This window comes from Acartia tonsa, chromosome 2 (genome assembly GCF_053477335.1).
Source record: "Acartia tonsa isolate MP-2025a chromosome 2, ASM5347733v1, whole genome shotgun sequence".
Lineage (NCBI taxonomy): Eukaryota > Metazoa > Arthropoda > Copepoda > Calanoida > Acartiidae > Acartia > Acartia tonsa.
Genome location: NC_137261.1, coordinates 35,274,974 through 35,298,442, shown reverse-complemented (window position 1 = coordinate 35,298,442; position 23,469 = coordinate 35,274,974). Strand labels below are relative to the sequence as shown.

At 30.4% G+C, this 23,469-nt stretch overlaps 3 protein-coding genes across 7 annotated transcripts in view; all 3 read left to right on the top strand.

Moving 5' to 3' along the window:
• LOC145311672 (uncharacterized) overlaps positions 1-3,932 on the top strand; it is a 37,404-nt gene extending 33,472 nt beyond the window's left edge. For all 5 annotated transcript variants that reach the window (XM_080150634.1, XM_080150633.1, XM_080150632.1 and 2 more), the window contains 4 exons: positions 522-616; positions 752-886; positions 1,486-1,556; positions 2,805-3,932. In XM_080150634.1, the coding sequence (XP_080006760.1) occupies positions 522-616; positions 752-886; positions 1,486-1,556; positions 2,805-2,853 (350 nt within the window). In that variant the 3' untranslated portion in view covers positions 2,854-3,932. The remainder of the gene's footprint in view (positions 1-521; positions 617-751; positions 887-1,485; positions 1,557-2,804) is intronic.
• Positions 3,933-7,883: 3,951 nt separating this feature from the next.
• On the top strand, positions 7,884-18,427 carry LOC145311667 (V-type proton ATPase catalytic subunit A). Its single transcript, XM_080150627.1, has 16 exons — positions 7,884-8,006; positions 8,346-8,489; positions 8,970-9,097; positions 9,225-9,261; positions 9,607-9,714; positions 11,082-11,231; positions 11,371-11,475; positions 11,616-11,756; positions 12,332-12,477; positions 12,647-12,720; positions 12,894-12,992; positions 13,274-13,377; positions 13,820-13,963; positions 15,897-16,051; positions 16,242-16,413; positions 17,561-18,427. Exons 1-16 carry the CDS (start codon positions 7,938-7,940, stop codon positions 17,651-17,653), a joined length of 1,869 nt encoding a protein of 622 aa, XP_080006753.1. The 5' UTR covers positions 7,884-7,937; the 3' UTR covers positions 17,654-18,427.
• VhaM9.7-a (Vacuolar H[+] ATPase M9.7 subunit a) lies at positions 18,425-23,315 on the top strand. The gene is made up of 4 exons (XM_080150630.1): positions 18,425-18,544; positions 18,721-18,783; positions 20,989-21,220; positions 22,553-23,315. Exons 1-3 carry the CDS (start codon positions 18,437-18,439, stop codon positions 21,061-21,063), a joined length of 246 nt encoding a protein of 81 aa, XP_080006756.1. The 5' UTR covers positions 18,425-18,436; the 3' UTR covers positions 21,064-21,220; positions 22,553-23,315.
• Positions 23,316-23,469: the final 154 nt, after the last annotated feature.

Sequence of the window (23,469 nt, the reverse complement as noted above, 5' to 3'; positions counted from 1 at the left end):
CACAAAATTTGCACATTATGGAGCCATTTAATTAAATATTTTACATAAAATTTTAGTATCTGCTTTTAGTTTAATCTTTAAATATTTTTAACGGTAATAAGGTAATATTTTAGTCCTTTCCAGTTGTTTGACAAATGTTTGGTTTGGGTATAGATTACACAGCTTAATGTAGCATAATTCCGAATACGTTAAAGCCAATTAACATTTAACTATTCCGGTTAGAGTCAAACCTAGTCATGAAGCCATTCTCAAAAAGGTTATCCTGGTTAAGCGTAGTCTTTAAAAATGTTTTTAAAAGTCGTGTACCTATGGTTTATCCTAAATTTTTTTTAAATGACTTAATTTTCTAAAGCCAATTGTTCTACAAATTACAGCATAACTAAAGAATATAATACCAGCACACAGATATTAAATATACAGCGAAAAAGATATTTATGTTACGTTGCGTTGCATCAAACTTTATCGTTGGTTTTCAGTAATGAAGCTACTTTATAAACAGTAATAATAATTTTACTTTTAAGGAGAAATCAGTAAAAAGGAGTTGAAGCTCTTCTATACAGCATTCATGGATGCTGGCAGATTAGGGGACAAAGCTCTTAATGAACAAACTGAACATGTAAGATTTATAGTCCTCAATACAGACATGAAGTAATTTAACTTTATTATTGTGTTATTAACATTTTAATAGAACAAAATAAAAAAAATTAATTATGCAATTTTTAAATTTAATAGAAAATTTGTTATTTCTAAGGCTTACAGCGCGTTGACAAGCGGTGAAGATGTTGCTTTAACCTACCAAGTGTACAAATTATCCTTTCTCAACTTCCTGATAGGAAAACAGCCAAATGGGCCTGGACAATTCATATTCGGGCCTGTGGAGGCACAGGTACAAGTATTTAGTGCAACTGGTTCAAAATAATCCAGTTTAGTGTCGTTCTCTAGTTATCACCTTTCTTAACTATAACAAAGGAATAGGATTCATACAGTCTAATCTTATTTTAAGACATTAAAAAAACTAAATTCTTTTTTACTGTTGCATGAATAAAATTTTCCATTTCAAAGGATTTGAAAAATGCAAATGATATGCAAAAATAAATGGATACATATTTCATACATAAATATAAAGAAAAGATAAACCATACCTATTCAACTTTAAGAAAATTTTAAAATTACATATTTTTGATTTGTATGATTTAATATTTCAATTTACAATGTAGTTTTCTTCCCGGAGTTATGTTTAATTAAGCACATTTTATCTAAAACTAGAATCTAAAGTTCACTCTATCCAAGAAAGTTGACTATATCTTTCTATTTATTTTGAGAACTTTGTTGTATATCATACAATACATTTATATCTAGTTCAAACTCAAAGCTTAGGAAAAACAACCTTTTTGTTTATTCTATTAAATATTTCCCAGGGTATGTTTCCTAAACTATCTGGCTAAAATTCTAAAATATATCTAAAATTTTTGTGTTTTTTTTCAGAGTAAAAGTTGTATGTTCCCCATAGACTACAGTGCATTTAACTCTTCAAAAGAAGAAATAGAAACATTTAGGTAACATCTTCTTTTTATCTGTCCAGGTCCAATTTAGAAATAAAAATATCAAACAATCAGACTTGACCTGAAGGGTTCAATTATATAATAGATGAAGCAGAAACCAGTTAAAATAAGTTTCATGTTTAATATATATTTATCTTTAAAATAAAAATTCGTGAATTATTGTCCTTTTGACCTTAAGCCTGCATTTGACTGAAAAACAAACAAAAAAAACTTATCTAAGTTTAAAATTTTATATAATTGAATATTCCATTTTATCAACAATTATGTTACAATATCATCAGTAATTTTGATTTTTTTAGTAGCGTATCTACACTATGATATACTTTGTCTGTTTTATTTGCACATCAAGTATATAATTTACTTAATACGTCTGTCTGTCATACTACAAAAGATCACTTGATATTTTATGTAAAAATGTTGCGTGATTTTATTTTTTGGTAAATAATTATTTATTTTTTATGACACTGAACATCTGATCTATAGATGACTTTGAGCGTTTGTCCATCCATAATTAGGAGTGTTTTTGAACTTATGGTTTTTGTAATCATTGTTTTTTTGTACACTTCGTTCTTTTAGATTCTATTACATTATAAACTCGCAAAGTAATTATTAGGTTGTTTTTGCAGAAAGAAAATATTTTATTTCTTTCTTTTAATTCTATTATCTTTTCTAATGTGACAAAACCAGACATTTCCGAAAGTTATGTCAAACTTAGAAATCAAACAATGACAAACTTTTGAGGGAAAACTACAAATTAATTTAGGTTATATATTTATATTGTGCGTCCATTGGGGTGGTTTAAGACAATATTTTAGTCTTGAGTAAAATATTTTTTTGAACTTTATCGTAGGGTTTTTTTTATTTTGGTATAACTTAAAAGTTAGGTTGGTAAAATCCCTTAAATCGACGAATGGAGCACATTAAACCCCTCATATTTCTACTTTTTTAGTGTGATTCTAGCACTGGCGGGCAACTTGAAACCTTTGAGGCTCTCATAATATTTATTTTCATCCCCATTCTAAGTTTTTTGTCCAAAAATTGTATGTTGCACTGGGTTCAAGCTGTCCGGTTTTATTTATTAGTGTTAAGTTTGAATATTTTCTGATAATTTGTAGATGTTAATTTATTTAACTAATAACAAATATAACCATTTTGGAGCCAAAAAAATATTTCCAGTTTATATCTTTTTTTCTATGCATATGTAAACTAAAGTAAGAGTAAAATGAAACATTTATATTTCAGCCGTGCCAAATTGGAGGAGAAAGGAAACCGTAAATCAGTCATTGTGTAGTATAACTTCAGTTTTTACATGTAGATATATGCATGTATTATTGTACAATATAAATGCATATAAATTAACTAAATGTTTGTAAGAAAATGTAATGTTCCTTGCTATGTGTATCAAGTTTTTATATCCTTTCAGTAAATGCAAATAAAAGTTTATTATCGTAGTTAAAAATTTTAAAAAAATTAAACAAATACTTTCTTGAAATACATATAAAAATCTATTTTTTTTGCAAAAAAAAATATTTTAATAATATATAGAAAACTGATCTACTAAAACATAATTTTGTTTAAATTTATACATAAATAATATATGTAACAATAAAGCATAATATTGAATTACAATTGTATAAAACGATAACATTTCCAAACCTTGAAAATTTTTTCCAGTCTATAATTAATACTGAGAAGAAAGACAGATTTCTTCAACTTTTCTAATTTGATTAAAATATATAAGACAAAAAATTCCATATTTTATGATGTTTATGAAAAAAATTCTGTATATACAGCATTAAAAGCATAAAATATTTTAAAAATACATAAGGTATTTTGCATAACAACAGGATGTTCTTTTTATAAAAAATAACATATCCCAAACTTGTACTAGGTAGGATAGTTAAGCCACTTCTTTTTATTTTTAAAACCTTATCTTAATTATTTTTTTTAGATTATAGGTTATATTTTCAATTATGTTTGAATACATCCTAACCTCATTTATGTGTTAGATACCTATATGAAAAAAGGTATTCAACCTTTCGAAAATGTAAAAAAAACATAAAAAAATTTCAAGTAATTAAAATAAAATTTGTTTTTAACTTAAGTTAACACATATGTCGTCAAAATGGTATTTTAATATTTCTAATATTAAAATATTATAGGTATAAAAAACTTTACATTTTTCTCGGAATTTACTTGAACATTTTTTATGTGTGTTATAATCATATTTTGTCAAAAACAATGTTTACAAGAAAATGTAAATTTTTATAAAAATGAAAATAAAATAAAGACATACCAATGTTTACCAGAAAACTAAACAAGTTTCTCATTCAAAGTTTACAGTTCATGTCTATAGACTTCTTTACAAAATAACATTTTTATTATTTATTAGAGCGAAGTTCCCCTACAAGTTACTTGTGTGTAGTTTTGTCTGTCACAACAATCCCGTTTTTTCCAGCCCCCCCCCCCCCTCCCATTCTGTTTTAAATTGCTTTCAAAAAAAAGTATTTTATACCTAATTTGAATTAAAAATGTAAATTATTTGGTCCACAAGATTTGGTCCATAAATCAATCTGTTGGCATAAAAATAAGATATTGGATGCATTTTATATTTATTTAAACAACATCATTTCTGCATCTTTCTATAAATAGATTTCACATTTTATCAATCAACTGATTTCACAAATATTTTATCCAACAAGAAAATTGTGTCTATTAGGGGCTCCAAAACAAGAATATCAACAGCTGTAATTTCATGAGCAATTAATGCATTGCAATTTTCCTAGTCAATAATCAGAAGAACGTAGCTGCACGAATGGACGAAATTGCCCTAATTATACAGCATATACACTACTAATTAAATGTAAAATATTAACAAATAGGCAAAGAAGACCAAAAGAGGTAAATATGTACCAATAGTTTTCAATTTACACCTGAAAATATTTTGTTCCAGATAATACAACCATAATATCCTGAAAGTAAAGTTTGATTGAACCCACACAATTCAATTTATATTTCCTAAACTTTTGCTATCTTATAAGTTTCTTGCTTATCTTTTCTATAAAAACTTGTTGAAAAAATGGAACTATATATATGAGTTTTTTTGGCAAAGTTGTAAGATAAATTGCAAATAAATTTGTCGGGTTAAATTAAATCGAAGTAAAACTGGTTTTAAGACGAAGTACGCATAAGTTGGAGAAATAAAGGTATTGAGTTGCTAGAAATAGTTCATTTAGAATTACTTGCTAGAATCCTGGCCTCTTATCTTGAACTTAGATCTATATACATTTTTGAGTATAATAGCGCATCTTTTATCTAATTAGGATATGTTAAAGTAGGGGGTTGTGATCTATTGTTATATTAAACCTAGTTGGGTAAGTGTTAGGGCACCATCCAAGAAAAATAGCACTTAAAAAATCAAAGGCTTGTCTTAAAACAATAACTTAAAAAAGAACCTTGGGGCGGAGCCACTAGATGCTAGAAAACTAAATATAAAATAAATACGTAAAATCAAACCATTGAAACTGAAATCTGATTAGTATTGGAAAAAGTATTAGAAGAGAACAATTACTAGTTTCAGATAACAATTTACTTCCTTTTTCACAATTTTTATACGAATATATACTATATAGGCTATCTGGAACTTAAAAAATGGCAACATGTATCAATAAGTAGCAAAGCACAAGAAAATTTTGTATATAGATTTATATAAGATATGTCATTTGAAACATAAACGATAGGTAAATGGAATTACGTACTGGATGCATGATGATTAGGTCAAAAAGTTGACAGAAAAAAATTATCATGTTTTAAATAGACGTAGGACTTTCTGGTAACGATTATAGAGTTGCTACGCTTCCTAAATTTTATCTAACTGTTTAAGAAATCATCATGCAAGTTTGAAATAGATAGGAGAATATAACATGTCTCAATTAAAGGAAAGAGCTATCCTTTACGAGCGGAAGGATAGACCCACAAAAATTATAGAAAAGCTTTGCTTTGAAAATATTGGTGATATATTGCAAAAGGAAACAAAAATGAACGAAGCTTTTATTCTGCTACAATTAGCTAGGCAATATCTGTTATCGGGGATACGTCAGTTCGTAACGAACAGCTTTTTTCGTTAATTTAGGCATGTTAGAATTTTCCTATCGATTTCAAATTTTGCATGATGATTCCTGTAGTAGTTAGGTACGATTTAGAAAGCGTAGCAACTCTCTAATCGTTACCAGAATGCCTGTACGTCCATTTTAAACGTGTTGATTTTTTTACTTTATTAACAACAATCTTTTATGTGATAAATCATCCGATTGAATTACTGATTCCTATTACAATAAGGTACAATATTTTGAGCGAAGCTTCTCTATAAGCAAGTCCTAAAAATGTTAGTATGTCCTTTAAAAAGAATTCTGTATTGAAGAAGTTTTGTAACAAATTTACGTATAATCTTGTCAAAACTTATAATCAAACTTTGTATATTCAGTTCTGACAAGAGTCAATGTTCGTCTATCACACCGTTTCAGAGCTTCGCTTTTATGGATGTTGTTATCCTTGTTCTTTCAGGGTATAGCTCAGCATCTCCCTAATCGCTGGACAAAATACGGTTCTTCAAAGTAAAGCTTTACAGGGAGGAAACATTGGTCCTCATAGTTTTATAATAACGCTTTCTTATTTGTTAGCTCAACAACTTTGAGGACTTTTATTGAAGTTTGATTGGTTGGTTCATTAAGTTGAGTTTCTAACGTTTTAACCTTTTATTGTAATCTACAGAAGGGGTAATTTTGTGTATCACCATTTGGGATGTTCATCAATTTATCGGACATTGTGTCTTGGAAGCTTTATAATGTCCTGGTAAAGTTTTTATCTAGTTTAGGAGAAGTTACCCCCACGCTCCCAAGAGAAATCGCCGCTAGAAAAAATGAACCCTCCCTAATTTCGTGTTCTTTTTGTTAATCAGCGTTTAATTATGAAAACTCTGACTCAATTAGCTTCTTTATTTTTCGTGTTTACAAACAAGCAGACGATATATAAATTATTTGCCTAGCAGACGGATCAACAAGCTGGCACTGAAACTAGTTTTTATTGATCGATAACTCCCCCTTCCCCACAATTATTTAACCCTTTCAGTATTCTTTTACCAATTTTTTTTACTGAAATGAGATAAGTAATCTTTAGAAAGTGATAGCTTATCTAGTTTTAATTAGATATACATTCTTTAGTCATTGGAAATGATTTCTCTTCCTGTTTTCTTTTAACTTCTTACTCATTTATATTAAGTTGAGATTTTTTCTCTTCTTGAATTATTTAAAAGTTGATTTATATGAATATGAATTTATTGAAAGCTATAATTGATACTGAGACCATTGATACTTTATTTATAACACAAAGAAATAATTTGTGTAAGAGCTAGCTTTACTATTGCAATTAAAGTGAAAAAATACGTTAATCAGCTGATTTTGTGTACACGCACACACACACTCATAAGGACACTAGACACACTCACAATTCTGTCAGAAGAAACAACCTCCTTCTCTCTCTAGCTATCTCCTCCTCTCTATATTCTCTCATGTGACTCCGATATTCTTTAATATAACATGACTAGCACTTGTTATAATAAAATCATATGAATTTATGTGAAAATTATGAGATATTTAGCCAGATAATGTGTACAACAAATTGATTTTTTGTGTGATTTCAAAGCTCTGTTTTAAACTTGTTAATGTCAAATTTCATCACAAAAAATAGCAATTGGTTTAAACTAGATTTTACCACCATTTGGTAGTTTTATCATCTTTATTAGTTATCCTTGCCTAACAAAAATTCTATTACTATATAGCTGTATTTTATAACTTTTCAAGTAAGTATATATAGTATGGAACGGACTGACAAACTTTTTTTTCTTATTGTCTCCTTTATTTTCGCGCTAGTTGCTTCACCCCTAGGGCCCTAATCTTCATATCTAGCATTAAACCATCCGAAGTACCTTTTTTATAATAATTAGTGTCACCTAAATAATAATGTTTTTTTTTTCAGTTTCATGCTATCTCTTCTCTCGTTAATTTCTATTGAAAATTAAGTTAAAAATAAAAACTATATATTCACAAATTGCACATTTTGTTTATTATAAAAACCCACATCGTATATTAATTTTATTTTGGTTATCTTCATTACTAACCTATATTTATAGAATATCATCAAAAACATTTTAAGGTTCACTACTTTTAGCACACTATCTTAATAATTGCATTTCATTGAACTTCTCTTTTACAAACGTTATGTCTGATCTTTCATGCTTTATATGGGTAGGTAACATTTTTACCGAAAGTACATAGATTGTTGTAGATTCTTAAAATATGTTGTTAATTTTCAGCAAAAATGGCTGGGGCAATGGAAAATGCAAGAAAGGGTCTCCCTAAAATTAGGGACGAAGACAAAGAATCCAAGGTAAAAAGTTACTTTTATTAGGCAGGAAAATAAAAAACTTCTGTTTTATGCTTAACCATTCATTTTTCAAAGATAGCTGAAGAGGGAGAAGTTGTTTTAAAATTAGATGGTCTTGAATTGGTAGAAAATAATTCTCTGAATATTAACATAGAGACAGGCATGCATAGAGAAAGTTTTGAGTTGAAAAAAGTTGTTAAATAAAAATTTACGTATCTAATTAACATAGGAATTTAAATGGATTATTTTCAAAGAGAAATATCTATGCATTTTGTTTTACACATCTTCATCTTGAACATTCTCTAACAATTATTTTTAGCAATGAAATCATGTTTAATTTAGTATGGATATGTATACGCTGTGTCTGGTCCTGTAGTAACAGCCGAAAGGATGTCCGGAGCTAGCATGTACGAGTTGGTCAGAGTTGGATACAGCGAACTAGTAGGAGAGATTATTAGGCTGGAACAGGACATGGCCACAATTCAGGTTAAACTTTAGCCGCTGAAACTTACAGCATACAGTTAGAGTAAATGCCTGCTTGCTGTCGGAGAGGTATCGTGTTCGAGTCTGAACCATGCTGATCAGAGTCATACTAGAGAGACGTTAAATTGGTACCTATTGTCACTATGTCAGACGCGTGACACTAATAATAGGAGTAGGGGTAATAAGGCGCATGTAAATACCATGTCCAGTTAGGACTTTTAAACTAAGGTCGTGCAATCTAATGGTTGGATGTTAGTTAACCTAATATCCATTGTATTCGTTGGAGTAACGCATCCCATAACAATGGGATGATGCTCTTTGATTTTCTAGATGACGGCTTGACATTAAAAGATGATTTTGCTAGTTTGTATTTAAATTTCGCTTTTGATAATGCACAGGGCCTAGTTTCAGCAACAAAAAGTAACAAAACAAGTTTTAAAACAATGCCATATTTGGAGATTTAAAGTAATGGTCGTATTGTAGGTATATGAGGAGACCAGCGGTGTAACCGTCGGAGATCCAGTCTTGAGAACTGAGAAGCCTCTGTCTGTACAACTTGGTCCTGGTATTATGGGATCCATTTTTGATGGAATTCAGCGTCCACTCAAGGAAACATGTCTTTCATAATGAATATATTCTCTTGAATTATTCAATCAATATTGATATTTTTTTAATAGAATTCATTTTAACTTTTTCTAATAGTTAACATTGTAAGGACATCTTTATTTTACAACAGGACATCAACGAATTGACACAGAGCATTTATATTCCTAAGGTAATTTATATTTATAAGATAAATAAGTGAGGGAGGATAATTTCTTGCCATGTGTATTAAAATTACACTCTAAATAATAATTAGAAATTGATAGAAAAAAACCCATAAAATCCGCTGCTTAGGTATGTCAAATACAGCTGACTCCTGTAAATCTTGTTCATTTGAGAGAATATAAAATGTTAACGATATTACCACTAGGTCTATAGGTAATAACCATTTGATGTTCTTGTAGATCATTTCTTCTTATTAGATATAATACTAATAAACTTATGATTATGTTTTGTGAAACACTTGTAATAAACTTAACTGTTAGTGTTAAGGTATTGAACTTTTTTATTTTTTTAGGGAATCAACACCCCCAGTTTGAGTGTTACCGAACAATGGGATTTCCAGCCTGGTAAGCTCAGAATTGGATCCCACATTACTGGAGGTGATGTCTATGGCGTTGTTCAGGTAAAACTTAGTATCCTAATATATAAAGTAGGTAGTAAGGTTTTTTGTCGGAAGCGTAAGATCTCACTAACTACTGAATCGATTGCGTTTTATTTCTTGGGTAAGCAACATATAGCTCCTGTGATGGTTTTAGGCCATTATATATTCTGATTTAAGTCTTAGGCCCATCTGGATGGTTTCAATCCATTTTTAGGCTCCTCTCTACCTCTTCCAAGTTCCAATACAAACCGCTAGTTTGTACTAAAAAGTAGTCGTTCTATTAGATTATAAGGTTCACAATCAATTTAAACTAATTATAAATATAAGCTAATTTTATCACATTTATGTGATATATACTGACATTAAAGGAACAAAAGTTTTATTTTAAAAAATAATAGGTCTGTCAGCTTTTAATATGTATGGACTTATACCTATGGTATAAAAGATATTTGGATGTTTATACTGTCGTGAGATATTTCAACTATGAAACAGATGCTAAGCTTTTTTCTCTTTAACATTGCATAACATAAGAATTTCTTCATGTAATATTCTTGAAAAGAAAATATAAAGGTAAATAGGTAGTAAGTATGCAATAAACTCAAGATAGGGGGGGGGGGGGGGAAATGTGGTGACTCGTGCCACGACATACCAGCAATTTTATTTTGGGTGCTACTCCCTTAGTTTTAGAGATAATTGGATGAAATCTTTTGGGCTGGGTCAGATTACCTTAACTATTGGTATATTTCAAAAAAAACGGCGGCGGGACCGCAGGGCTGCTTGTAAGGGGAAAATTTTTGAAAAAAATAACATGGTCTCAAATGATTCCAAATTGACTAATTCGGCGAGAAATGCAAAAAAAAAATTTTTTTGTTGGCGGCGGAAAACGGCGGCGGAAAGCGGGAGCGGCGGTCCCGCCGCCGTTTTCTTAATTAAAATATTTTTTACTTACCAACCTAAAAAGATTTTGTTTCAATATCTTCAAAATCACAGGAGAAGTACTGTATTTAAGATATACCTTGATATACGAGAATTTGAAAAAAATGACGAAGTCCCCCCGCAGGGTTGCTTGTAAGGGAAAAATTTTTTTGAAAAAATAACATGGTCTCAAATGATTCCAAATTGCCTAATTCGGCGAGAAATGCAAAAAAAAATTTTTTTTGGTGGCGGTGGAAAATTGCGGCGGGCGGCGGGAGCGGCGGTCCTGCCGCCGTTTTTTTTGAAAGATACCAATAGTTGGGGTAATTACTGACCCAGCCCAAAAGATTTCATCCAATTATCTCTAAAACTAAGGGAGTAGCACCCAAAATAAAATTGCTGGTATGTCGTGGCACGAGTCACCACATTTCCCCCCCCCCCCCTTTATTTTTATGTTATCTCCAATATTTCAGGAGAACAATCTTATCAGACATGACATTATGCTGCCTCCCAAGGCCCGCGGTACAGTCACCTATCTTGCACCACCAGGCAACTATACCATCAAAGATGTCGTTCTTGAGACAGAGTTTGATGGTGTTAAGACTCCCTACACCCTTGTACAGGTACTTTTTGGTTGGAAATAAATATTTTAGCTGTATCCATGTAGTTTGCATTGGTTTTTCTTTTTGTCTAGAAACATCCAATCTTTCAATGTCAAGTAACTCCTCAATTTTTATAGATATTCAACATTAAAATACTCAGGTTTGGCCGGTAAGACAGCCCAGACCAGTGACAGAAAATCTTCCCTGCAATCATCCTTTGCTAACTGGACAAAGAGTTCTGGACGGTCTTTTCCCTGCAGTTCAGGTAAACAATAACAAGACCTCTATGCAAAGAAATAAATAAACATATAAGATTTGGAGAGAGGGATAGTTTAATATATTATGCATAACATAAACTTTTTTCAAGTATTTTTATATTAAGAACTTAATCATTATCTTGTTAAGGGTGGAACAACTGCCATTCCTGGTGCTTTTGGCTGCGGCAAGACTGTTATCTCTCAGTCTCTCTCTAAATATTCTAACTCTGATGTCATTATCTATGTTGGATGTGGTGAACGTGGTAATGAGATGAGCGAAGTATTGCAGGTAATTACGTACTTTCAAAATATTAATTATTAGTTCAGTGATAAACAAATACTTTTCACCTTAACATTATTTTGAAGGATATTACTAAGCTTTTAAAAAACATTTTGTAGTATGCAAGCCTCAAGGCTTTAAAAAATATTGTGTATTATGTACATATGGTTTTAAGATTTTTTTATGCACAAAAATGCATCCATTTTGTTATCGGAGCTTATGACAATCCATTAAAACTTGTGAAAATATATATTTTTAAACATACATAAGAGCCTACTAAGGGTAGAGAGACTGTGAGAGGTATGATTTCCATATAAAGATTTAATGCTATTGAAGGATAAAGGCCAAGGCGTGACAGAAATTTGTATTTATTTTAAACTTAGGTAAATTTTATTTGTGGGATAAAAAATAAAGGATTTTAGCAATTTATATTCAAAATAACTTGGTATATAAAGAATATTTCAAATAACTTGTTCTTTTTCTTTATTACGGCAATAATAGACAAAGATTCGTCATTTTCTACTATGTCATTGACAATGTTTATCTGTCTGTGAATTTATCTTTAATTTGACTTATTTGATTAGGATTTCCCCCAACTGACAGTTGAAATTGATGGCAAAACCGAAAGCATTATGAGACGTACAACCTTGGTGGCTAACACCAGTAACATGCCCGTAGCCGCTAGAGAGGCCAGTATCTATACTGGTATCACACTTTCAGAATATTTCAGGTAAAAACTAATAACAGATTTACCTAAAGAAAAAGGTTTAAACAATTTTTTTCAAGCTGCTAAATAAGATATGTTTAATTGAAAGATAGTTTATCTTTCGTTGAGATATATTTTTTACCCCGACCTTTGAAATTTCTATTTCTCTAACCAAAATATTTTTTGTATCTAGGGACATGGGTTACAATGTGAGTATGATGGCTGACAGTACTAGTAGATGGGCTGAGGCTCTCAGAGAAATTTCAGGTAAATAGTAAAATTTTTCATCATATAATTATAAACATACATACTGACAAATTATGTGCTATTTTGTTGTTTACTGGGCTATTATTTTCTTTGTTCAAAAAGCATGTGGTAAACAGGATATAGGTACATCTTCTAAACAACAGAACTTATTATTAATGTATTAAATATTTCAGGTCGTCTTGCTGAGATGCCTGCTGACTCTGGTTACCCCGCTTACCTGGGAGCTAGGCTTGCCAGTTTCTACGAGAGAGCCGGAAAGGTCAAATGCTTGGGTAAGTAAAAAAACATCTTAGGCATGTTCATAAATTCTCCAAAATAGCCTAGCTGTACCTACCTTAAGTAAGAATTCACTTATTAAAAAAAAATTTCATATGTTTTTGTTTTCAACAAAAATATAATGAGGATATTTATATCCGAGACCGACCTATTGATTTAAGTATTAGGTAATAATATCTTTACAAATAAAATTCCTTTACGTCCTAAAATTGTATCTCATCTCCATACATGAGAAACTTTAGTGAACACATGAACAACATGCTATATGTGTGTATAGGTAATCCTGAGAGAGAGGGAAGTGTCAGTATTGTTGGAGCTGTGTCTCCTCCTGGTGGTGACTTCTCAGATCCAGTCACTGCTGCTACTCTTGGTATTGTACAGGTAATAAGAGATTAAATTTATGGATATAACAACATAAATATAGGTAAAATTGAAAAAATTGACCCGTCCATCTTTCACTGAAGGGGGGACACTGGATCATTTGGCCATTGTTGCCCCAAAAAGTGATCTGAGTTTAATTTAAAGTTTTAATGTGTGAGGAAAACGCTGTGGGTATCATAAGTTATGTAAGTTACACAATCTATCCTTTAATTTTACAACTCTTGTCAGGAAGCATTATTTTTGCATGGTAATTAGTTGCTCCTTTTTAATGTTTTATTAATGTTATACAATTGACAAACAACCTGTAGATTCGATTTTTAACGTCTCTAGTATATAACGCAGTGTGGCTTAATGTCGCATAAATAGCCAGAACGTAACCATATAAAATAATGCTTACATTGAATGCCATAGAAATAAAGTTTTCAATCAAACTCAATTTTAGGTTTTCTGGGGTCTTGACAAGAAGCTTGCCCAGAGAAAGCATTTCCCGTCTGTTAACTGGCTGCAGTCATACAGTAAATACACTGGAGCTCTAGATGATTACTATGAGAAGAACTTCCCAGAGTTTGTTGCTCTCAGAACTAAGGTTGGTCAATACAATTTATTATGTTTATTATGCCTCTAGGGTTACTTAAAGATTATGTCGACCCTCCACTTATTTTAGTGTTGAAAAAAGAAAAGAAAAAACAATCCGCTTCAGATTAATCCTCGAATAGTTAGACAATTCGATTAAAAATCTGGTTAATCAGTACTGTGTTGTTTACTTAAAGTTTGTTATATGTATACAGTCGATTATAATTAAAATTAAGAAAAGCAACATCCATAAAAAGCAAATACAGAAATCTAAAACATTCTATTGCATTTTTAAACAGTCATACAGATGTACATTTGCAAAGTAAATGATTATTTGACTGGGAAAAAGTATAATTAAATTCAGAATCATATCTCATGTTGCAGACTAGACATTAAGACATCTTTCCCCTAACGGTCGGACGCAGCGATTAATGGGACAATCAATTATTAAATAAGGAACTTTCACAAAAACAATAATATAATTTAATATTACCCGTATCTAAAATGGAGGATAGACAGACATTGTAAAAAAAAGAATAGCTTTGCCTCAAACAAATTGTAATTATATAAGAAGACTTGAACAATATTTATTCAATTAGATTAGATTAGCAGAGATTTGCTGCTAGAGAAAACTACTGGAAATTAGTCTTGATTAACCAAGTTCAACAAAACTTTTCTTAGACTAACATTAATTCTCCTCTTCTTATTTATCTTATTTCCTTGTTTTGTCTAGTTGTATTATCTTTTCAGATGCGTAGCATTTTATATCTCTTTATAATTTAATGATGTACCTCCTCTTTTATTCTCTAAAAAAACAGTTTGATCAAGTTTTGTAGTATTTGATAAGATATTTGTCTTGTTATCATTTACAAATTAACTATTATTTTATTTGCTTGTATTTATTTGATTTTGAACTATTAATTTAACGCCCTGTTAATTTTTTGGGCTGTTTAATTTTCGACCAAGAGGGCACAGACACTAGGATTTAAAAGCAGTTTTGCGCATATTATATAATAATCTAGTTAACATTGTATTAGAAAAAAAGTTATCTTAAAAGAAATATGACTCCATTTTCAATGAAACAACAAACTGTAAACAAATCAGTGATCTTAAGGGATAAAAACAGTTGGCGATAAATTGATGTACAACCTCATAGCATAACAACTTGAACCAACAAATCAAATTTAGCCAACGAACAAGAAAACGTTGGGTACTAGTGTAAGGAGGGGGGTGGGGGGGAGTTTTGACACATTTGCGTAAACCTGGTGTATGGGCCTTATCTTTGGACTGAGAGGATAGGTTATAAAAGATAAAATCATTCTTATATGATAAATTTCACGAAGTTTTAAGATTTTTTGGATAGGCCTCCAGGTTCCGGAGCTGCAGGCCTCCAGGTGGTCTCTGTACAGATAAAAAGAAAATTATTTTTTTTCAAGAGTTAGAGGTCAGCATATGAAACATAATATACATGTTTTTTCTTCAAATATGTGAATAACATTCAAAAAGATGCATATTTTGTTTTATAAGTTGACCTCTAACTCTTTTTTTCATTTTTCCTGTACAGAGACCACCTGGAGGCCTGCAGCTCCGGAACCCGGAGGAATTTTCAAAAAATCTAGTGAAGTTCATCATATTAGAATGATTTTATCTTTTATAACCTATCCTTTCAGTCCAAAGATAAAGCCTATACACAAGGTTAACGCAAATGTGTCAAAACTCCCTTCCCCCCCCCCCGCCTTAACAGTCCAATGTCCCCTCCCCTCCCGTCCTAAAACAATTAAAATATTACAGCAAATATACACTTGAATTTAGCCCTTATTGATTTTCTCACAATGTCTTTTTTTGCCCTGTGTTAAGTCCACCGTTTTATGCCCAAACAAAACTATTTTGTAGATTTTCACTCAGATTTGCGGGTTTTTAAAGTTTTAAACTTTGTTATTTTTCAGGTGAAGCAGATCTTGCAGGAGGAAGAGGACCTTTCCGATATCGTGCAGCTGGTCGGTAAGGCTTCCTTGGGTGAGACTGATAAGATTACTCTGGAGGTCGCCAAGCTACTCAAGGACGATTTCTTGCAACAGAACGGTTACAGCCCTTACGATAGGTAATTGTGTTGTTATGTTAAAGAAAATAAGTAATTTTAACTTATTAGGTTAGTATAACAAAGGTAGGTATGTTATTAACTAATTCTGTCAAACGATTGGGTAAATATGTCAAATACTTATGCTTTATTTTCAACAACAAAAAATAACCTTTTTTATTGCGCTACTATACCTAGACGTTTTATTTTGTAGGTATTGCCCCTTCTACAAAACCGTTGGTATGCTGAAGAACATCATCACCTTCTACGACCTGGCCAGGCACGCCGTGGAGACCACAGCTACTCAGGACAACAAGGTCACATGGAATGTCATCAGAGAGGCCATGAGCAACATAATCTATCAGCTTGCTAGCATGAAATTCAAGGTAATAATTTAGTAAAGAAGTTTTTGTTTCAATTTTATACTTACTTTTTTTATTTCGATTTTATACTTAGGTACGTAAAGGCTGATCCTGGTCGTGGATTTTTTTTTATTATAATAGACAATTTATGCTGAAAAGCCATCCTTTAAGTAAATATAACCGAAAGGTATGTAAACCAATTTTAATTGTTGCTCTTTTCATTTTATGTTTTCATATAATACAGCCATCATCAATTTGTTAAACTTAATGTATATTGTCAATCATGTTATAAATGTATAAGTTTGATAACCTGAAGCTACTGTTATGCTAGATTTCAGTGGTGTACCACCTTTATTGTCAATTTCCTTTGTGATTAAGGATACCTAGTTTTTTTTAAATAGCATTTTCGCACATTCGTTCCCCACACCCCTTTATTTTCGTTAAAAACTAAATTTTAAAATTTTCTTCTGTTTAGTAAAGTACAAAGTCATGGGATTTATATAAATTAGAAAGATAATTAAAAGCAAACAGAATTCCCCGAAATATGGATTACTTGAAGATTAATATTATGATTAAATATTGTCTCGGCAACATTAGAATAGATTATCATCAGAACAATGTTTAGTTTATATTAAGATTTTGTTATTATTATCTAAAACATAGTTGTAAAACAAGGTGGACATTACAAAATACATGAATAATTCGCATTAATGTGTGTGTTTTGTTCTGAATATATATCAATCTAGCTTTATAAAAAATGACAAAGATATTTGAAAAAAACGAATAGTACACATAGACGGACAGAGTAGGGGAAAGCAAGGTTTATTAAACATAACACGCCTGTATTAAATATGAATTTATATTCTTTGTTGAGGGGTAAAACTAATGAGCATAAGCTCTTTCAGCCAAAATAATGAAGAATTGTTAGATTGTAACCGAATTTAATTTAATTAATGACCAAGTAAATCAAATTATGGGATTTTGAAAAGATTTCTGTTGAATTAAAGATATTTTTTATTATTGTTACATAAGCCTAAAGACTCAACTTTCATTTATACCGTATAAAAAAGTACAAATGTATATTGTCGGTTAGATTGTTCATGTTGCTTAGCTTTGGCATTGCAGTTTTATTCAAAGATTTATTACCTACTATATTTTTATCTTTTTTTAGGATCCTGTTAAGGACGGTGAGGCTAAGATCAAAGCCGACTACGAGGAGTTGAATGAGGCTATGCAGAATGCTTTCAGAAATTTGGAGGATTAAATTCTTCATAATATAGTGGACACAAAACTCATTTACAAGTTCAAATCTCATTCAAATTTAAGTTAAATGCAATGATTATTTTATTGTTGAATGAATGGATTTTGATTTTTATTTCTTTCTCAATTCTTGTAATGGTCAGCAATTTAGATGAAAAGACGAATTCCATTTTTGCTGCTGTAATATAAACTAAAGCCATTTATTGATTCTGGTGAATTATTTTTTATAGATCTTTAGTCAACTTGTGAGTACTTATTTATTGGTGATTTTTTGATTATTTATTTATAATGTGATTTAGAAATTATTTATTGATACAACTCTGTTGCATTTCTTACTGATTTAGCTGTGGTTTTCCTTTTTCATTTTATAATTTTTCAAAACGTGTGTGTGTCTGTGTTTATGACATTTTAGATTTTAATTGGGACTGTAGTTAATGTTATTGTACATAAAGAAAGTGTATGTGCCACCGTACCATTTAATTAAATGTATAAGAAAAGAACCAGAAATTTAAAAAAAAAACAATGCCTAACTTTTTCTTTTTGTGAGCTTTAAAAAAACTTTGTTCTGCTCATTGTTGATCTGATAGAATTATATTATTTAAGCTGCAGTATTGATTAGTAAAAATATTAAAGATATAATCCATTTTAAAACTTTAAATACTTTTATCATCCAATTCTTAATCTGCAGTCTTATAGTTATTATTATAATTGTGATTTTATTAAATATTTATGAAGTATTTTTAATTTTATTTATTTAAAATATTGTCTTGATTTCAGAGTTAGAGGTATGGGGGCTAGTCTAGTCCCTGTCCTCTTCTTTACCCTCCTGTGGGGGGTAGTGGGTGGTATCCTGCCCATGTTTATCCCAGCTAGTCCACACAAAAGTGTCATCCAGGTACAGTTCAAATTTTTACAGAAAAAAAAGCTTTCAATCTTTAAATAAAAATAGAGAATAATTTTGACTAAAAAAGCATGCTAAAACACAGTTTATATTAGGAACATTATTATATAAAGGCATTAAAGCTGGAGGTTTAATAATTATTTTTAAATGAAGTATCCCTCTCTGTTAAGGTATCCCTGATGTTGACAGGAATTTGTTGTTGGTTGTTCTGGCTGTGTTGCTACATGGCACAGGTATTATTATTTAATTTGTTGTTGGTTGTTCTGGCTGTGTTGCTACATGGCACAGGTATCATTATTTAATTTATTGTTGGTTGTTCTGGTTGTGTTGCTACGTGGCACAGGTATCATTATTTAATTTATTGTTGGTTGTTCTGGTTGTGTTGCTACGTGGCACAGGTATCATTATTTAATTTATTGTTGGTTGTTCTGGCTGTGTTGCTACGTGGCACAGGTATCATTATTTAATTTATTGTTGCTTGTTCTGGCTGTGTTGCTACGTGGCACAGGTATCATTATTTAATTTATTGTTGGTTGTTCTGGCTGTGTTGCTACGTGGCACAGGTATCATTATTTAATTTATTGTTGGTTGTTCTGGTTGTGTTGCTACGTGGCACAGGTATCATTATTTAATTTATTGTTGCTTGTTCTGGCTGTGTTGCTACGTGGCACAGGTATCATTATTTAATTTATTGTTGGTTGTTCTGGCTGTGTTGCTACGTGGCACAGGTATCATTATTTAATTTATTGTTGCTTGTTCTGGCTGTGTTGCTACGTGGCACAGGTATCATTATTTAATTTATTGTTGGTTGTTCTGGCTGTGTTGCTACGTGGCACAGGTATCATTATTTAATTTATTGTTGGTTGTTCTGGCTGTGTTGCTACGTGGCACCCGCACAGGTGTGATCTCTCTAGATTTTAAAATTAGTGAAAAAGTGTAACATACAAATTGAGTTTTGTAAAAGATCGACTAAAAAAATAACATTTTTTGTTTGTTTGTGATACGATACATGTTACTTACATCCCTGGTAACATATTTGATAAATTCTGCTACTACGGTAACCAGTGTGGAAGTATACGTATGGCATTACAATTTAATACTAAAGAGTAATCTTTTTCTTTTAGCCTACGACCCCTTAAAATCCCTTGAAATGTACTTAGGATGGATGCTAAAAAGTTTTTTTTTATTTTAAGAACAGCATTAAAGGGGACAGTTTCAGGATTGGTTTAAAAAAGTGTCTTATACGCGCAACATCCTCTTTTTGTTTCCTACACAAAACACAATAAAACACATAAAATAAAAATAAAAAATATATGAAGAAAGAAAAGATATTAATCAAGTTAAAGTTCATTATCCTTCTTCATTGGAAAACTTTCTTGCTAAATGATTGATTTCATTTACACCAAAAGAAACCGTATTATAAGAGTATGAAGATTGGTCTTATTGAAAAAGTATATTTAAGATGCACAGCAACTTTAAAACTAGAATTATTTCGACTGTCAGCAACATTGTCATATAAAAGTAGATTTTGATGCAAATTTTAACAGCAATTTCATAATATTTTCTATAATACAGTTAACCTAGCTTTTTATTGATGAATTTTTATCTTTTTGTTGCTCTTGTTACGTTTAAGATTGTCGTTCTTTATATATTTAAGATAATTGAATAGTTCAAACAGAACATCAAACTTACAGTTTCAATAAAGTAAACTCTTACTTTTATCACAAAAAAAATCTTTTTTATATAAAAATATTGTTACATAAGAAATATAGGTAGGTAGGTAGGTATGTTCTTATTGCTTTAAAAAAAAATGTGATTTCAATTCTTTATACCTGCTATTCAAAAAAAAGTCTTAACAACATGATATTAATTTCAGACAATTTATCAGCCCTAAAATCTTTACCTATTGTAAAAAATTTCTTACCTTATCCCATACCCCCTTCCCCCTATTTTCAAATTCTATAGGCTACAAAAGGCAACTGTAAAGATGGCGAGTAATATTACATTGTCAGTCATTGTCCTAACTATTCTTGGGTGTTTTTTTAACTGAAATGTAAAATTGTCGAGTCTAACCAATTTGTAAGTGGTTCTGATTTATATAAAGTTGAATAAAGTATGCAAATTTATTCAAATTAATCAAATCTTGTAAAATCTAGAATTTGGAAGTAAATTCAGAATTTTCGAATTGTGTAACTCAGATTTTCTTCATTAATAATAACCATACTGAGATGCAATTTTCTTTTTAAAATTAGATCTGGTCATTATTATGTTTATTAGAAACCTTTTTCAAATGCGAGTATCTTTCATAAAAGCTGAGTAAATCAGATTTTTGTTTATATTATAATAGAAACGGACGTAAGGAAATAAATATATTAGAAATATTATACCTATAGAAGATTCGCTACTTAAAAAAATGTTTTAATATTTGTTTTTTTTAGATGAACCCTTTGGTTGGACCTCAGTTGAACATGAAAGCACTGTTCGCCGTTAGCTCTGAGTGGGGACAAATATAATTAAATATTCGATAATAACAAATACATACACAATTTTGTCAACAATAATTCATGTTGTAAATCCTAACCATTCCCATTTCATATGATACAACTTGAGAAAAAAATATGTAGGTTATATCTTTTTATTGCCATTTTCCTTCTTTAATAACAGCATAGGGTAAGGGGGGGGAAGTTTCGGTAAGGGGCTATTCTCGGTAATTTCGACCTACCTTCATTAAATGACCTTTTTCTCCATGTTCCTTTCAAATGACAGAAAAAAACATAAAAGCAAATTTGTTCCTTATTAAATTGCCTACAAAAAAGTATAAAATGAATTTTTTGTGAGATGAATATTAAGGGTACTTATTGGGTCTCAAAGTCGGACGAAAAATTTTTTTTTTCCAAAAATTTTTTAGTAGGTGTGTAAAGATCGACCTTCACAAAAATTGGTAAGACCTAGAGCTGATCTGAAAAACTTTTTAAACTAGAAATTGCCCGCTTTTTCCAAATCCGTTGAGAGCTTTAAAATCGGGTTAATATTTTTTTCAAAAATGACCAAAGTTGGCGCCGGGGGAAAAATCGGTAATTTCAAAAGAAATTAAAATTCAACTTTTAAGGTCATGTTTTCATGTTTTCTTTTGTCAAATCTATTATTCCATATGGACTTTTTAAGAATTAGGCCTAAAAATGAATAGAACAGATAAAAAACAAAAAAAAATTAATTTTATTTTTTGAATCAAAATTTTGCGAGGAAAAAATCAAAATTTCTGGTCCTTTGAAAAAAAAATATTTTTGACATAGGAGGAATAGTCCGATCTTTATGATTTTTTTTGTGGTTAATCCCAATCACCTATACTAATTATGATTTATTACGCTTGTTTGGTCGTTTGGCCTTTTTTCATCGATTTTTTTAAGGTTAAAATGTAGTCAAGATTTTTTGCAAAGATGACACTTTTGCTTCAAATTCAATTTTTGAGGTCAATTTTTAATCAATTTTCATGTTTTTTGGGCTAAATCTATAGTTCAATGTGAGCTTTTTTAGGATCAGGCCTAAAAAGTAATAAAATACTTTTTTTTCTTATATTAATTTTAAGTTTTTAAAAAAAAATTTTTCGAAAAAAAAATCGAAAATTCGCGTCTTTCATAAAAATTCATTTTTAACATAGAAGGAATAGTCCGATCATTATGAAACTTTTTGTGGATAATCCCTATAACCTATACTAATTATGATTATTTATGTTCGACTGGCCGTTTGGCCGTTTTTCATCGATTTTTTTTAGGTTGAAAAAAATTACCGATATTTCCCCCGGTGGTGGGGAAATATCGGTAACTTTTTTGCGGTCAATTTCGGCCAACTTCTAAAAGTCCTAGGATAATGTCCTTTTAGGACCTGATAGTCCTTTCCGTAAGCTTTCTACTGGTCTTGGTTTCATTTGAAAATATTAATATTTACCCCATTTTTTTTCAAAAAAACCGAAAAAAAACCGAAATTTCCCCCCCCTTACCCTAGGTAATAAAGAGAATATTGTTTGATGTTAATATCACTGTTTTAAAAATATGACAATAATAATGTAAAATCTTTAATAACATCTTTGAAAAGAAACTTTAAACAAGCTAATTAATTGTAGAGCACACATTAAATGCTAATTTAAAATGTACAAGTGAAGTACGTAATGTTTTCTTTTTTAAAATTTCAAGTATCTATGAATAAAGCAACCGTGGTGTATACACAAAGTAAATTAAGTGTATGATTGTCTATGATGATTGGGTTTTAGTTAAACTGTTTGGTAAATGTGTTAAAGAGGAAAGCTGTATTTTGAAATTCAATTGCAATCCTTTCATTTCCCTCTTGAATTTGTCCCTTTCAATTAATTTAAGAAAAGACAAACTTTTAATTTCAATTAATTTTTATGTTTTATTGAAGAGCAACAATGTGATCGATTTTAGTCAAGTATTTATTTATCAATGTACTTTGTAAGCTCATTGTATCGTAATTTGTTGTCATTAAGCTGTGTCGTTTGTTTTGGATTTTGTGTGTCCTGTTTTTAACTAGGAGACATAACATCTGTCTCTACATATGCAGCAGTTGGTTAAAAATAGCCCAAACAAATCAAAGAACATTGGACATAGGAAAATGACAATCTTTAAATAGTTTAGAACTGATTTAGCACTTTTTCTAATTATTACTATAGGTGGCATTTAATAATTGTGTGATTGAATACTCTCTGTGTCTTTTATTTGCATGGATGTTTTAAATAGATACTTATTTATTATCAGTGTTGTTTATATTGTCCAATTTATAATCTGTAAAGTTTGACTGGTTAAAATATAGATTACCCTTTTTCACCGTAATTAGTTATGATATATAATATTGTACAATCTCTATTATAGATATTATATATAAAAAAGGTTCTTATAGGTATACAA

Excerpts from the sequence above, each read along its gene's own strand:
- LOC145311667 (XM_080150627.1), top strand. The coding sequence starts at position 7,938 with ATGGCTGGGGCAATGGAAAATGCAAGAAAGGGTCTCCCTAAAATTAGG. Across the intron at positions 11,757-12,331 it reads AGATGAGCGAAGTATTGCAG|GATTTCCCCCAACTGACAGT; the intron begins GTAATTACGTAC and ends TTATTTGATTAG. Across the intron at positions 13,964-15,896 it reads TTGTTGCTCTCAGAACTAAG|GTGAAGCAGATCTTGCAGGA; the intron begins GTTGGTCAATAC and ends GTTATTTTTCAG.
- VhaM9.7-a (XM_080150630.1), top strand. The coding sequence starts at position 18,437 with ATGGGGGCTAGTCTAGTCCCTGTCCTCTTCTTTACCCTCCTGTGGGGG. Across the intron at positions 18,545-18,720 it reads CACACAAAAGTGTCATCCAG|GTATCCCTGATGTTGACAGG; the intron begins GTACAGTTCAAA and ends CTCTCTGTTAAG. Across the intron at positions 18,784-20,988 it reads TGTGTTGCTACATGGCACAG|ATGAACCCTTTGGTTGGACC; the intron begins GTATTATTATTT and ends TGTTTTTTTTAG.